The sequence below is a fragment of the Pseudochaenichthys georgianus genome, chromosome 24 (genome assembly GCF_902827115.2).
Source record: "Pseudochaenichthys georgianus chromosome 24, fPseGeo1.2, whole genome shotgun sequence".
Taxonomy (NCBI): domain Eukaryota; kingdom Metazoa; phylum Chordata; class Actinopteri; order Perciformes; family Channichthyidae; genus Pseudochaenichthys; species Pseudochaenichthys georgianus.
The window spans coordinates 31339989-31355344 of NC_047526.1; the positions used below are offsets into that span (position 1 = coordinate 31339989).

General features: G+C 39.6%; 1 protein-coding gene across 1 annotated transcript; it reads right to left on the reverse strand.

Annotated features, from left to right (window-relative positions):
• Window positions 1-5656: 5656 nt before the first annotated feature.
• pbk (PDZ binding kinase) lies at window positions 5657-14439 on the reverse strand. The gene is made up of 7 exons (XM_034076103.2): window positions 14332-14439; window positions 13209-13367; window positions 11122-11261; window positions 9804-9973; window positions 9488-9617; window positions 6831-7031; window positions 5657-6283 (listed from the first exon to the last, which is right to left on the reverse strand). The coding sequence occupies exons 2-7, from the start codon at window positions 13364-13366 to the stop codon at window positions 6051-6053; spliced, it is 1032 nt and encodes a 343-aa protein (XP_033931994.1). The 5' UTR covers window position 13367; window positions 14332-14439; the 3' UTR covers window positions 5657-6050.
• Window positions 14440-15356: the final 917 nt, after the last annotated feature.

A 15356-nucleotide genomic window follows, 5' to 3' on the forward strand; every position in this document is an offset into this window, starting at 1 on the left:
AAAGTATTACAAGTTGATAAATCAATTTAGTGGAAATTAAGGCTATTAAAAGGCATATTCTAAGGTATTAAATGTTGTAGCTTGTTTTCAATAAGTATATAAATTGTCCAAAGAGGTTGTATTCTACAGTTTGCCTGAATGTAATGTTACAAGCTGGCTCTGCTTGTACCATAAGGACAACAGTTCCACACCGGAGTTGCCCAAAACATCATTTATTTTATGCAACACAGTGGTTACAAACAGCAATAAAACAGAACAGAGGAGCGAGAGCCTGTTCTGCAGCCCTCTTATATCCTGGAATCAGCGCCACAGGTGAGATGGGTCTGTCTGCAGACCGCAGCAAGGAGGCGTTTCCTATAGGGGCGTTTCCTAACTTTTTTTATCCAGCTGCTTTTATAAATCCTCGCAGAAGAAGTCATTGTTCTAGTGATGGGAATTCCGGCTCTTCTTGCTGAGCCGGATCATTTGGCTCACCAAGAAGAGCCGGCTCTTTCGGCTCCCAAAGGGCTCTTCAGTTTACCACATATTATACCTTTTAATTAAATCAAATGTAGCTCTGTTTTGACTAATGATTTATATGTGTACACATATCACTTAAATTATTCAAGACATCCTTTGTACTAAAGTATTCAAAAGTAAAAATTACATGTTTAATATAAATTATTTGCTGTGGCCAATTGTTTTCATTGCATTTACAGACCCGTGTAACTCTCTGATACCACCCAATTAATGCATTGACTTGCTTGTAGAACCACGCTACACAAAACAGATGGCAACACCTATAAAAACTATTTAAAAAAAGGGGCTACTGTATCAACCTATATAAAGTATATAAATATAGTTTTTCTCCCTGCAGGAGAGGGGAGCATGCTTTGAGATCAACTCAGCGGTCCAGACATAGACATCATAGCTACGGCGACATATATTCAGTTGCCAGTTACTTTTGGCATTAGGGCAGGGATATCTTTCAAGGTTTGACATAATGAATTGTGCTACTTTTAAAGCAAGCAACGATGTTTTCAAATCTGTAATCAAAAAGCTCCTCAAAAACACTATCGAAGCCGTTCCTGCCGTTGTTACGTTAGTTCAAACAGTAACAACGGACTACTTTTCTTAGCGGATGCATGTCAATTTAAATCGATACAAAAAACTATTTTTTAAATCAATAAAATCTTTTTCTAAATCCATAAAAGCATTTCAATTATTATTGGGAGTCATGTCGTTACTTTGTTGAGAATGTGGCCATGTGTAATAAGCGGGATAATGTCCACATTGCACATTGCATAATGTGCCTTCATGCCGATCTAGATCCCTCCGCAAAAACAAAACAAAAAACGTCTCGTTCGCGGGCGAGAGCCGGCTCCCGTCGTTCACTATAGGAAACGCCCCTATAGGAAACGCCTCCCTGCTGCGGTCTGCAGACAGACTATTGCCACAGGTGGGTCCCATCACTGCTGATTACAACAAACACACAGGTTACAGCAGCACCAACTGGTGGACAACCACAGGGTTGTCAGTAATCATTGCTTAAACCGCAGCTATAGCGTCATCCCTAGCAACCTTGTGGGGAGAAGCTGCAAGGGCAACAGGCCTGGGAAACAACATTTTGGAGTCCCTTGGTTTTTGCGAGTACTGGGCATTCCTTTTTCTGGTGTCCTTTACCCAAACAAAAGTAGCAAGTACTTGGATCTACTTTACATCTGGGGTCACCAGACCAGTTATTTCTGCTCCCCCACTCAAATCTCTCCCCTGAATGAATCTTGTGTGTTAACGTGTATTCATCAGCTAACACCCCGGTGTCTGTTACATTTGTAACCTTATTCTCATTCAGGTACGTAGCAACACGTTCTGGAAGAATATCTTTTAATTTTTCAAGAAGGAACAGTTCCCTCAAATCATTAAGATGTACTACTTCGGAAGCCGTGACCCACCGATTAAATTTCATCGTCGGCTCCCGAACAAGTTCCACATATGTCTGTCCTTCTGACTTCCTTAGCTTCCTGAACTGCTGACGGTAGGCCTCAGGCACCAACTCATAAGCTTTTAGCACTGCAGTCTTTACCCTTAAGTAATCTTCACTGTCAGCCATACTTAATGCAGAAAATGCTTCTTGAGCCCTACCAGTTAACACACACTGTAACATCAATGTTTTCTCTGAATCAGACCACTGTCGTCTTTGGCTAAGTCGCTCAAAAAGTCCAAAAAAAGAATCTACAGTCTTCTCCTCGAATTTCGGTAACAACCTCAAGTTATAAGCCACATCAAAAGTAGCTGGGGACACCCCAGAAGAAAGCTTACCCTCTTGGATGAGGTCCAACTTGTAACGCTCTTGTTGCAATTCAGCTTCCCGCACCCCTGTAGTTAACCTTAAACGCTCCATCTCAGTTTCCTGGTCACGAGCTCTAGCCCGGTCCTCACGAGCGAGACGTTCACTGTCTTGTTGGTACTGCAGCAGCATTATTTCCTTTCTCTGTTCAAATGTCATTTCACCAAAGTCAAACAAAGAAAAACCTGCACTTCTCTGCCGCTCTGGATTTATATCTGCCTTCGCCAACTCCTCCTCGGAGCCGTCATCGACAGCCCCTGCTCGCAGAACTTCTTGCAGTATCAACTGGGCCTGTAACATAGTCACTATATGGCGTCTTTACGACCCTGTTTTGGAACGTCTACCTCAAAATGCGCTGCAATTTTTAACAGTTGGTCTTTAGTACATTTTTCTAGTAGTTCCACACTGGGACACTTCACAACATCTGTCAATGTAGCCATGATTATGCAAACTCCCTTGAACCCGGTGCACAGACCCCTACACATATATATATATATATTTTTTTGTTTCACTCTGGAATACCTCTCCCCTGGCTAACTGCCTACCCAATACTAGCTATCTTGTCTCACCCTAGTCTTCATGCATGCCACGACAGGTGTTTTAAACACTTACCCAATGACCTGGTAAAGCCCCAGCGAAGCTGTTACTCACCAAGACAGCCACGGACGTGTACCCATGACAAAAAAATGTCGAATCATGTTTATGCACAAAAACAACAAACCAACAAGCTCCCCTGAAGGAGATGTTGCTTATGCCTATCAGGAAAGGTAATTCCAAAGCTACTCCTTAATGCCCCACACCAGGAACAAACCGTCTACACGATCAAGGCAAACAAATCAAGTAAACAACTATCACCTGGTTCTTGGATCGGACGAGCCCCCATATGTTACAAGCTGGCTCTGCTTGTAACATAAGGACAACAGTTCCACACCGGAGTTGCCCAAAACAATCATTTATTTTATGCAACACAGTGGTTACAACCAACAATAAAACAGAACAGAGGAGCGGTGTCCTGCTGCACCGAGCAGGGCAGCCGAGAGCCTGTTCTGCAGCCCTCTGATATCCTGGAATCAGCGCCACAGGTGGGTCCCATCACTGCTGATTACAACAAACACACAGGTTACAGCAGCACCACCTGGTGGACAACCACAGGGTTGTCAGTAATCATGGCGTAGGAGTGTAGTGTGATTCTGTGGAGTTTATTTATGGCATCCCGTTGGATTTGACGTCATCTGAACAGGCCCTCGCGCGAAGGCCCGTTTACGCCGGTTGTTAAGCAACATCGTTATGGGGAAATGCAAGTCTGCGTCCAAATGGTTGGAAGATAAGGAGGAAGGACAATCAATACTGTATATAGTCAATGTGAGGTAAAGTGTGTCGCCAAGGTAACCGGTTAAAACTCGAAGTGGCGATGAGGTCTTAAAATGTGTGGAAAGGGTCTTAAAAAAGGTCTTAAAAGGTCTTACATTTGACTTCAGGATTCCTGCATATACCCTGGTTAACAGTTATCTTAAATCTGTTTTATATAATTCTTCCTTTTAAAAAGTGTATCTGTGTGACTACAAATACAAATCTAGCTCGTTCCAGTCTTTGTGCTACAGTAGCTAGCTGCTGTAGCTTTATATTAACTGCAAACATGAACACTATACATCTTTAGAATAACCAACCCAGTCTCACGGCATTTCGTGTTATAGTCACGAAATTAATTTAATCTATTGATTCGTGTTCACCAACACGATTTCCCCCTTTTTTTCGTGTCACAACGATTTTAAAAGAATGCATTTCTATTGGTAGTGTGTTTCGTGCCTGCACCACGTCTTTTTAGAGGTTTCTCAATAGCCTACTCTAATTTCCCCTCCTCGACTCCTCCGGCAGTGACCCGGAAATGGATTTCAGCGCGCCATGTTGAAGGACATCTCTAAATGCACATCGAGGACCGAGCATCGAGGAGGCTCTCTGGAGCTCTAACCGAGGAGACACTGATGAGATGCATTTTCGGGAACGGTGGAGGCGTGACGCACGGCCGGACTTATCTCAGCCAATGACAGCTCTGCATGCATCCCCTGGATATTATTTTAGTAACTGCTTTCATCGCGACGCGATGTTTACAGTGAGAACAGCTGTGAGGTCCGTGCAGAAAGCAGAGCAGTGTGTAAAATATATATCACTCAGTATAACAGGAGTCGATATTTTTCTAAGACCATTATGTTTCACATAATAAAATACACAACGACGGCTGTGTAGCCTGATTATGCTTTAGGAGCTGTAGGTGTGTGTGGTACCGTGTGTGTGTGTGTGTGTGTGTGTGTTGTTTTGGTGTCCTATGCTTACTTTTGTTAATACAACTTTTGGCCCGTAATTTCAATTCCAGCGACCAGAGAGAGGGAGGGGGGGTATATCCAGTCTCTGATTGTGTTACGTTATGAGAGTGCTCTCATACTTGTTTGATTCTGAAATTGTATATATTTATATAAATATATGTGTGTGTGTGTGTGTGTCTATGTCCGCATCTGTAGCCTGTTATTGTCTCATTATACCGCACTGTCAATGAATTAAAAGTAAACATAAGTCGTCATGAATACATCTGTCCATCAGACAGAGTGCTGCTGTGCCTCCTTTCATCATTAATGGACGTCTCTTTCAAATGACCGCTCAGAGAGGAGTTCTCATTTCTCTAACCGCCTGCTGCTTCCACTCCTCTTTCCTCTGTTCCCCTCCCCAGTCCTCTGCTCACATCTCCTGTGGGCGGCACTAAGTCTCGAGGATAGGAGTCGAGGAGGGGAAATTAGAGTATTGAGAAACCTCTTTTGTCGAATCGGGTCTTGGAGGACCGGAAGCTGTGTGGTTCATAAAAACATTTTCTTACTCAATATCAAGCCACGATTATTGTTTTTATTTATATCCTATAATGTCGGACTTTTTTTGCCGTCTGTGAGGAAAATAAATGGGGCTCAGAGCCTCAGAATACTGAAATCTGTATTTAAAAAAGATTTTTTTTAATTATTTGGTACAGGCACGAAACATACTACCAATAGAAATACATTGCTTTTAAAATCGTTCTGTGTGACACGAAAAAAATGGGGAAATGGTGTTGGTGAATAAATAGATTAATTTCGTGACTATAACACGAAATGCCGTGAGACTGGGTTGGAATATAACATACAACAAAACTTCATAAGATAATCTCGTTATAGCATCAAATAATAACCACTGTTCTCTTTAGAGTTCCTAATACTTCCCATTTGAAATAAATTGCTAAGCATGATTTTAATACCAAAAACACAAGCACATAGTATTGCAGCTTCGCTCAAATAACAATACATAAACAACTTCATTCTATATTTCTTTAATTCTATTATAGCCGATAATACATAAGCGCAACATACAAAGAAGAAAACACAGAGTTTAATCGAGACATGAATGTTTACAGAAGTGCAGAAACACGTAAGACAAACAGTAAGTAGAAACATTTACACTCGAGAAGTTGAAATACATGGAAAAGGACAACACAAAGAGATGCTCCTGAAAGCGTGGACAGTATAAAGATTTGTTTTTCTAAGCTCATTCACGCCAAAATCAACCATTCAGCGCCTGGGGTTTTCCTACATTTAGTCCAGATCTGAAACATTTACATTTTCTGGATAGTAAATAAGAGAAATTCGCAACACATCTTAAACCAGTCTTTAAATAATAGTCTGGATCCTAAACTAGATAACTTGCAGATCTAGTCGATGACGATCACCTCGCTGGGGGTGTTATTCAGCGGGCCGTTGCTCTCTAAAGCCTGGAGGATCCGTGCGGCTGAGGGTCTTTTCTTGGGGTTTTCCTCAGTGCACAGGTAGAAGAGCTCCACCATCCTCCGGTACGAGCTGCCGAGAGCCTCGAGGTCCACCGCCGGCCGCGTGCCCAACCGATCGTAGTACGCGTCCTCGTCGAAACTGACCTCCATCGATTTGTCTGAAACACAAACGGTCTGAATGTAGCGGCCTAAAATGTCCAAAACAATCAACCGTTTTATCCACAACGTTTCCAATTTTCGATAACCTTAACCAAAATGTGTTTCATTTGAAGATCTTTTAGAGACTGGAAGTTCTGAAACTACTAATGACATAGTATACTGTGACTTTTCATGCCATACTAAGACACATAATTGCATAACAAAAGCAGTTTAAAGTCATAGTATTGTTGCAAAATAAAAACATAAAAAGTCACAGTATAAAGAAGATATTATTGCAGCTCAGCTCAGGACAGATTTGTACCACTAAACCTACAATTGTCTTTCAGTCACAGTTTATGCCAACAGAAATACTAAGTAGTATGCCATACAAATGTGATTCTCATATATGTAATAACAGCTATGAAGTATTTGTTTCCAATAAGCTACAAATGTGTATCTAATATGCATGGAAACACCAAAACAAGTCTAAAATGTGGCTCCTGAAGGAATTTGTGCTGACAAAGTGTGAAAGTCATGCGTCCTGAGGCCACAGAGCGTCTGTCTCACCTTCATCTTCCTCCTCATCTACTTCTTTTTCGTCATCCTCACCCTCCAGCATCTCCAGGTGAGGCATGGCCAGCGACATCATCTCCCACAGCGTCAGCCCGTATGCAAAGATGTCCGCCTTGTCCGTGATCTCTCCGTCCTCCAGAGCTTCCTTCGGTGTCCACGGCTCGGTGCCGATGTACTCCGCCTTCGGATCTGACACTGAGGAGAAGGGAAAACACTATTAATGAAACCAGGTTGGACATTGTGTCTATTCCACAGTACTGCAATACTACCCGGTACAAGTGTTTGTCAACGGCTTTAAAATCAAAACTGCTCCGCCTGTCAAAAATCTGCTCAAAGCTTGTTGGTCGACCCTGTCAACGACTTTATGACTCGGCTTACCGTAATAACCCGAGAGGCTGTCCGACAACATCACCTGGGACCCAAAGCCTGTTCTGAACTGCTACCATCTAATGGAGATTCACTGAAGTCAGACTGAAGCATCCTTTGTGCTCCAGTCGATCAGCGTTTCCGCCAGGGGGGCGTCTTGCCGTCATTCGACTCCCTTATTCAGCTCGGAACGCCCTGAACTCGAGCCGAGGGCGCCCAACAATTTTTTTTGAGAAGAACGAGAGTTTTTATCGCTTGAAATGACGAAAAGGAAAAAGGACATCGCTCTGTTGGAGGGGCAAAGGAATCTGGTGGGATTCTTTTCGCCGCCAGCAAAGCGTGCTCCTGTGACGGAAAAAAAACAAAACACCGCCGCATCTTCCAAGGACCATGCCAGGAGGGGGGGTTCCTGACGTTAAGAGACAGGATAAGGGACGGCTTAATTCAAAATGGTGTGTGTGCATACCTTAAGAGATAGTATCTATAAGGGACGGCTCAATTCAAAATTCATGTCATGTGACGTCACCCCCCCCGCTCTCGGGGTGGACGCCCCCTCCGCCCCGGTCTGGCGGAAACACTGCAGTAAACCCAGAGCTGAATCCACATCAATGCTCGCTGAAGGCTCTCTGAGCATGTTTTCTCTCACTGATCGTGCCGTTCTGTTAAATGTTTGTTTTTCATGTATCGTGTTTGATATCTGTCTGTTGATGCTACACATGGAGCAGCTGTGATGCAAGTGTCATTTCAGACTTGATCCGACCATTAAATTAATACCGTATTACATTTTTCTGTAAAGACACAGAGCTCATGTTCTTCGTGGACGTTTTACAGTTGAAATAATAAAGCAGAGATCCAGAAGTTTCCAGTTAGCTTACATTATGCTCAATAACAGAGGACACACCCACTGGCAGATGAAGATTTAAAGAGAGTAAAGACTTCTGCCCGGGAACACAAACATTACATTGAACAGTTGTTTCCTCTCATATGTTTTCTGCCAACTCTGTGCTTTAATCCATGATGATAAAATGCAAATCACCCATTTTTTGGTTATCACTTGTCTTGTTTGATGTGATGGAGCACAGGGATGTGTTTAGTGTCATCTAAATGACTTATAATGTCATGGTTAAATATGAAGCTGAATTAGGGCTGCTTAATTAATCGTATTTTAATCGCGATTACGATTATGGCCTACAACGATTACGAAAACAACGTAATCGAAATAAAACGATTATTTGTTTATTATTATTACTTTTTTTTTTTTTAATATATCAATCAATCAATCAATGTTTATTTATAGCCCAATATCACAAATGTTACATTTGTCTCAGTGGTCTTCACAGTGTGTACAGAATATCAGTATGACAATACGACACCCTCTGTCCTTAGACCCTCTGTCCTCAGACCCTCTGTCCTCAGACCCTCTGTCCTTAGACCCTCTGTCCTTAGACCCTCACATCGTACAAGGAAACACGTCCAGAGAAAACCCATAGTTTAAAGGGAGCATGGGAGAAACCTCAGGGAGAGCAGCAGAGGAGGGATCCCTCTCCCAGGACGGACAGACTGCAATAGATGCCGTGTGGAAATTGAAAAGATATTACATTTTACAGCATATAGACCAAATGTTTGGAAATGCAATATATATATTTTTGGTTTTTCAGTGTAATTAAACTTAAAGTTCAGTGTAATCAACGGTTAAAAAAAACTGTTCACATTTTTTCTCTCCAATAAATGGATGTTTTCAAAGTCAATGAATAATCGCATTTAATAATCGCAATTACAATTATTGACCCAAATAATCGAGATTATGATGACTAAGCGCACACAAAAATGTAATTACAAACAGACTGGATTTAGCTAAAAGGTAAATCATTGTTACATAATAATGTCAGAGACGTGTAGTGGCCTTTGAACGGTCTGAGCATATTGACTAAAAACACTTGGTTGTACGTTGACGTTGCAAGAGTGCGGCTGCTTTGTTATCGCTCAATTTCCAAAACTGTTATCACTTGAAAACCTTGAGATAATTGCTTCAAGGTTGAACAACAAAGGAATGACTCTTTACCATTTGAAAAGGTTTGTCCAAATGATTGTGTAACCTGCTATAAATAAAAATGTAGGAAAATGCGCTATATTTAATTCTTAATATATTGAGGAGCTGGGGAACACAGTTTTTGAGATATCCCTGAACTTGAATACTATCATGCAGAGTATTAGTAACAAGTCGGCATTTTCACATTAAAGCTACCGCGTTCCTTTGTATCTTCTTCACTGAACTCTCACCATACCTCTCATGTTCTCGTCGAGCTGCAGAGACACACCGACATCGCAGATCTTCACCGTCTCAAAGTCGCCCTTGATGACGACGTTACAGGACTTCATGTCGCCGTGCAGCAGCTTCTTCTCATTGTGCAGATACTAGGGAGAGAAAGGAAAGAATAAGAACTTCTATTAGCTGCTCGATTACACTCTACACTATAACTTCAGATCTCAAAGGGGTTCAAATGGGAAGAGCAGCTGACATAAACAATAAACTAATATTGACATGTCTAGTGTCTTCAGACAACAGAGAAAGATGTAGGTGGAAGTGACTTCATGGTTTACCTGAAGGCCACGTGCAACATGCAGCGCTACTTTCTCGATGTTGGCAGCAGGGAAAGCTTTGAGGCCATCCACCTTCCTCTTCTCGATCAGGTCGTTGAGCGACTGCTCTCCTCCGTACTCCATCGCCAGACACTTTGATCCGTCATTGGCCTCGGTGAAGGCACGAAACCCTACGATGTTGGGATGACAGGGACACATAATCAACACCAGATTGTTGTGTTTGGTTTGAAAATTAAAAGTAAGTACGGTAAGTATGGAAAAGCCGACAGCACAGTTAAAGCATTTGTCCAAACAGCCTGAATGCAGGGGGGTCAAACTCAATTTCATCACGGGCCATACTGGCATCATGGTTGCACTCAAAGGGCCGGTTGTAACTTTAAGACGATATAAATATACATATATAAATATTTAATATATATAAAATAATGTATTATATATTACATGATTGCCTCTGCATTGGATTATTATCGGATAGGGTAATAACTTCATAATTAACTAAGTCTGAAAGCAGAAGTCTAGGGCAAACAATTGCAAGTCTCTTTCAGTGCGCATGTCACAAATGATTTAAAAAGAAAAGCCAAATTCTGAAAAAAACAAGTGACATTTTGGAAAAAAAAGAAAGTCTAATTTGAGATGCATTGTGGGACATGTAGTTTATGGGCAATGTGCTTCTGTAAAGCGGCCTGTAACCGTATAATAAACATATGATATTCTTTGCAAGCTCTTGTGGGGCCGCATGAAATGAAGTCGCAGGCCGGATTTGGCCCCCGGGCCTTGAGTTTGACACCCCTGATCAAGAGCATGTTTACTTATATTTTGTCCCTTCACCTCCTTTCCTTTTCCATTTTACTACTTTGTATTACTACCTGATAACATCCCAGAATTTACTTCTTATTACCTGTACATCCTCTACTTTCCGGTTTACATTACAGTTCATTCTCATCACAAATATATATATTAACTTTATAAATGTTCATTTTATCCCTATATTTGAATTGTTTTGTGTTTTAGATTTTATTTTTCTCTTCTTTAATATCTTTAATGAGAACTATTAAAGTGAGCTGAGATAAAAAAAACATCAAAGCTGAAGATGCATTTACTTATTTTTCTCACCAGGCCTTTGTGAAAATGGGAGTTTTACCGCTGTCCATTTGAAGTAGAGATTGTGAAACCTTTATCACCAATAATAATGGTGCAGTTTGTACCTTAAGTCTCTTCCGTGTATTACTCAGGTAATTGATGATCGAGATCCAAAGAAGCATTAAGTTATTCATCTACGTTTTCTCTCCTGAATCATTTTCCTGCAGTGACGTCTTACCAACGATGTTGGGGTGGTTGATTTCCTTCAGGACCTTCGCCTCCTCGCTCAGGCGCTTCTGATACACCGCCATCTGATTGGATGCACACTTGGTGTTGATCTTCTTCACAGCCCAGGGAGACGCGTTCAGCTTTCCCATTCTAGGATTTATTAAATAAACAACACATGGATATTATTTATGGACAGAGAGAAAACATTTCATATGCAGAAGGAATGGGTGACAGAAATGTTGACACATGACATCTTTTGGAAAGATATGCAGAGATGGCAAAAGTACACACATCCTTATTCAAGTAGAAGTACAGATACTCGTGTTTATAAATACTCTGGTAAAAGTAGAAGTACTGACTACATTTCTTTACTCAAGTAAAAGTAAAGAGGCTTTGAAGTGTACTTAAGTAAAAAGTACCCATAGCTAGCAGCTGTTTTAAAGAGTACCTGACCTCCCTTTATATCAATAGAACAATAATGTCATTGTTAGCTAATGAATGTTTCCATGCTGATCAACGGCAACATGACAACATTTCCATTGGTCCCTCTTCTTTAGAGAAGACCAGGAAGTGCTGGATACACGGATCGTGTTCCAACCAATAGGCACGCAGTGACTCTAAAGAATAATGATCACGCACCAAACACACATTCAGACTAAAGGAACCAGCTGTTTGGGAAATGAGAGAAGTAGAAAGTACAGGTATTTGAGTTCAACATGTAAGAAGTAGAAAGTACAGGTATTTGAGTTCAACATGTAAGAAGTAGAAAGTACAGGTATTTGAGTTCAACATGTGAGAAGTAGAAAGTACAGGTATTTGAGTTCAACATGTAAGAAGTAGAAAGTACAGGTATTTGTATTCAAAATGTAAGAAGTAGAAAGTACAGGTATTTGAGTTCAACATGTAAGAAGTAGAAAGTACAGGTATTTGTATTCAAAATGTAAGAAGTAGAAAGTACAGGTATTTGAATTCAAAATGTAAGAAGTAGAAAGTACAGGTATTTGTATTCAAAATGTAAGAAGTAGAAAGTACAGGTATTTGTGTTCAACATGTAAGAAGTAGAAAGTACAGGTATTTGTATTCAAAATGTAAGAAGTAGAAAGTACAGGTATTTGAGTTCAACATGTAAGAAGTAGAAAGTACAGGTATTTGTATTCAAAATGTAAGAAGTAGAAAGTACAGGTATTTGAATTCAAAATGTAAGAAGTAGAAAGTACAGGTATTTGAGTTCAACATGTAAGAAGTAGAAAGTACAGGTATTTGTATTCAAAATGTAAGAAGTAGAAAGTACAGGTATTTGTATTCAAAATGTAAGAAGTAGAAAGTACAGGTATTTGAGTTCAACATGTAAGAAGTAGAAAGTACAGGTATTTGTATTCAAAATGTAAGAAGTAGAAAGTACAGGTATTTGTATTCAAAATGTAAGAAGTAGAAAGTACAGGTATTTGAGTTCAACATGTAAGAAGTAGAAAGTACAGGTATTTGTATTCAAAATGTAAGAAGTAGAAAGTACAGGTATTTGTATTCAAAATGTAAGAAGTAGAAAGTACAGGTATTTGTATTCAAAATGTAAGAAGTAGAAAGTACAGGTATTTGAGTTCAACATGTAAGAAGTAGAAAGTACAGGTATTTGTATTCAAAATGTAAGAAGTAGAAAGTACAGGTATTTGTATTCAAAATGTAAGAAGTAGAAAGTACAGGTATTTGTATTCAAAATGTAAGAAGTATAAAGTACAGGTATTTGAGTTCAACATGTAAGAAGTATAAAGTACAGGTATTTGTGTTCAACATGTAAGAAGTAGAAAGTACAGGTATTTGTGTTCAACATGTAAGAAGTATAAAGTACAGGTATTTGTGTTCAAAATGTAAGAAGTAAAAGTAAAAAGTCGTCAGAAAAATAAGTAGTGGAGTAAAGTACTGATACCATAAAAATGTACTTAAGTACAGTAACGAAGTATTTGTACTCCACTACTTCCCACCTCTGAAGATATGCGACTATTCAATACAGAAACTGCTCATAGAATCTGCATGTCTTGTTTCTCCGGTGTTGATATATCAGAAACATTTGTTTTTTATCAAACAGAGGAAACTACAAACCTGTCCATGAGGTACACGTTGACCCCAGTCCCACAGCCGAGCTTCTTCATGAAGGGTGAGGCCGGGATGGTGATGGGGGTCCCTCCGTTCACAAACTTCTTCACTCGGACGTTTGTAGGGGTCTTCATCGCACTCTCATTGATGAATGTGGAGGCCATTCTGTGATAGGAAAAACAAACAACGTAAGAAACCACAGGGGAACATACATACGGGGATAGGAGCAAACGATCCAAACAGATTACATGTACCTATCTTGAGAAACACTATCTAGTTAAGGTTCATTTCATTAATGGTTAGACTTGTAAAGATACTTTGACATGTCTTGTCTTGACATGTGTCTTCATAACACACAAGGGGACGGGTAATAACCAGAAAAGCATGACATGGTACATTTACTTAGTTACTTTACACACCAATGGTCTTGCTTAAACTGTATATAATTATGTTTTGATGCATGTGATACAAGCCAAATTAATATCTGAACGGTCTCATATTTAGTAAGACTACATCAAATGCAATGAATAACAAAATAGTGAATGAGAGAAGAGCAAATGACCCATACAGATCATGTGTAACTATCCTGAGAAACACTATCTAGTTAAAGCTAATCTGGTTCATTGTTAGACTTACTATTTGACATGTCTCGTTTAAACTGTATATAAGTTGTGTTTTGATGCATGTAATATAAGCCAAATTAAAATCTAAACTGTCTTGTGTTGAACTGACTGTGTATAAGGTTATCTTTAGTAAGAATACATAAAAAGGCTATAAATAACTACATCGTGAATGGAGGCTGGCATAACTGACATAACGTTTAAAACATTTTACGTTAATTCACAACGACATCATTGTGACTCCATAAAAAGAAAAGGCATTACGATATCTGCACAACTGGTAATGTACTGTAAAGTGACATGAATTGATAGATAACTTGTTAAAGGACATGCAGCAGTATTGTGTCAACATTTAGCCAACAGCAAAAACTATAGCAACGAAACATGGCGAATTTACTGCAACGGCAATGTTAGCTTTGGTTTTAATATGGTGGCAGACCAATTAATTAAACCATTATACTGTTTTGGGTCAGTTAACTTAATACCTTAATGGATAAATGTTACATTACCTGCGTTTACTTTCACTGTCTCAACAAATCTGCGGCATAAACTCAAAACGCGCCGAACATTCAAAACAATGCTTCCGTCTCAGCGGGCTGTACGGAGGCCACAGAGGGACAAACTGAACGCATGTCGTTTGTGTCTGGGTATAAAGACAGAAGCTAATCTCCATGCCTGTTATTTTTAGAGAGTTTAGAGGGGTTTATATGTAGTACTGTGATGATGAAGTGTTTGATTAAAAGTATTTCAACATAATACTGAAAGCAGTTACCATTGTAATACATTATTTCACCAATAGAGGTCAGCCACGAGCCACGACATAAGATGGTATGTCTTTTCATATTTGTTCAACCATGACTTTTTCCAACACTATGCTATGATGACTTTCTTTAAAAAATTGTTTAGACATAATGTCATTGGACTTTTGTTTGACATGATGTTTTACATACTCTGATAGGAGCTTCAATCGTATTAAACAATGGCCTTTTATATATATGTTTAACTTATTACACAGTCTATACCTATGTGTAGTAATATTTTGACTTGCTGTATGATATTTTCAACATTGTATACTATTACTTTTTATTAATATGTTTCGGCATTGATCTTTTGGGATATTATTTTACGGAAAATGTCATGATAATTTTTTGAAATACTATACTATGACTTTTTCATGATACATTTGACATATTATTACCTTTTTTTCTAAACCTTATAACCATATTCGTTGAAACACTAGGATAAGACATTTCACATTATATCTTGACAAACTTTACTATGACTCTTGCATGATATTTTCGACATACGATGACTCATAGTTTTTTTCCACATACAATTTTTGGGGAATGTATACAGTACAGTACTTTATTTGTTTAATCATCTTCACAGCATGTGTCTGTTCTCCATGTAATGCCAGGGTTTGTCTGAAAGAATTTCCCTCACTTGAGGTTGACCTTGACCTTGACTCTCATGATCCCATTATTGCTTCATCTCCTTCACATGCTGCATATGTTCCCATCTCGCTCGTCTCATT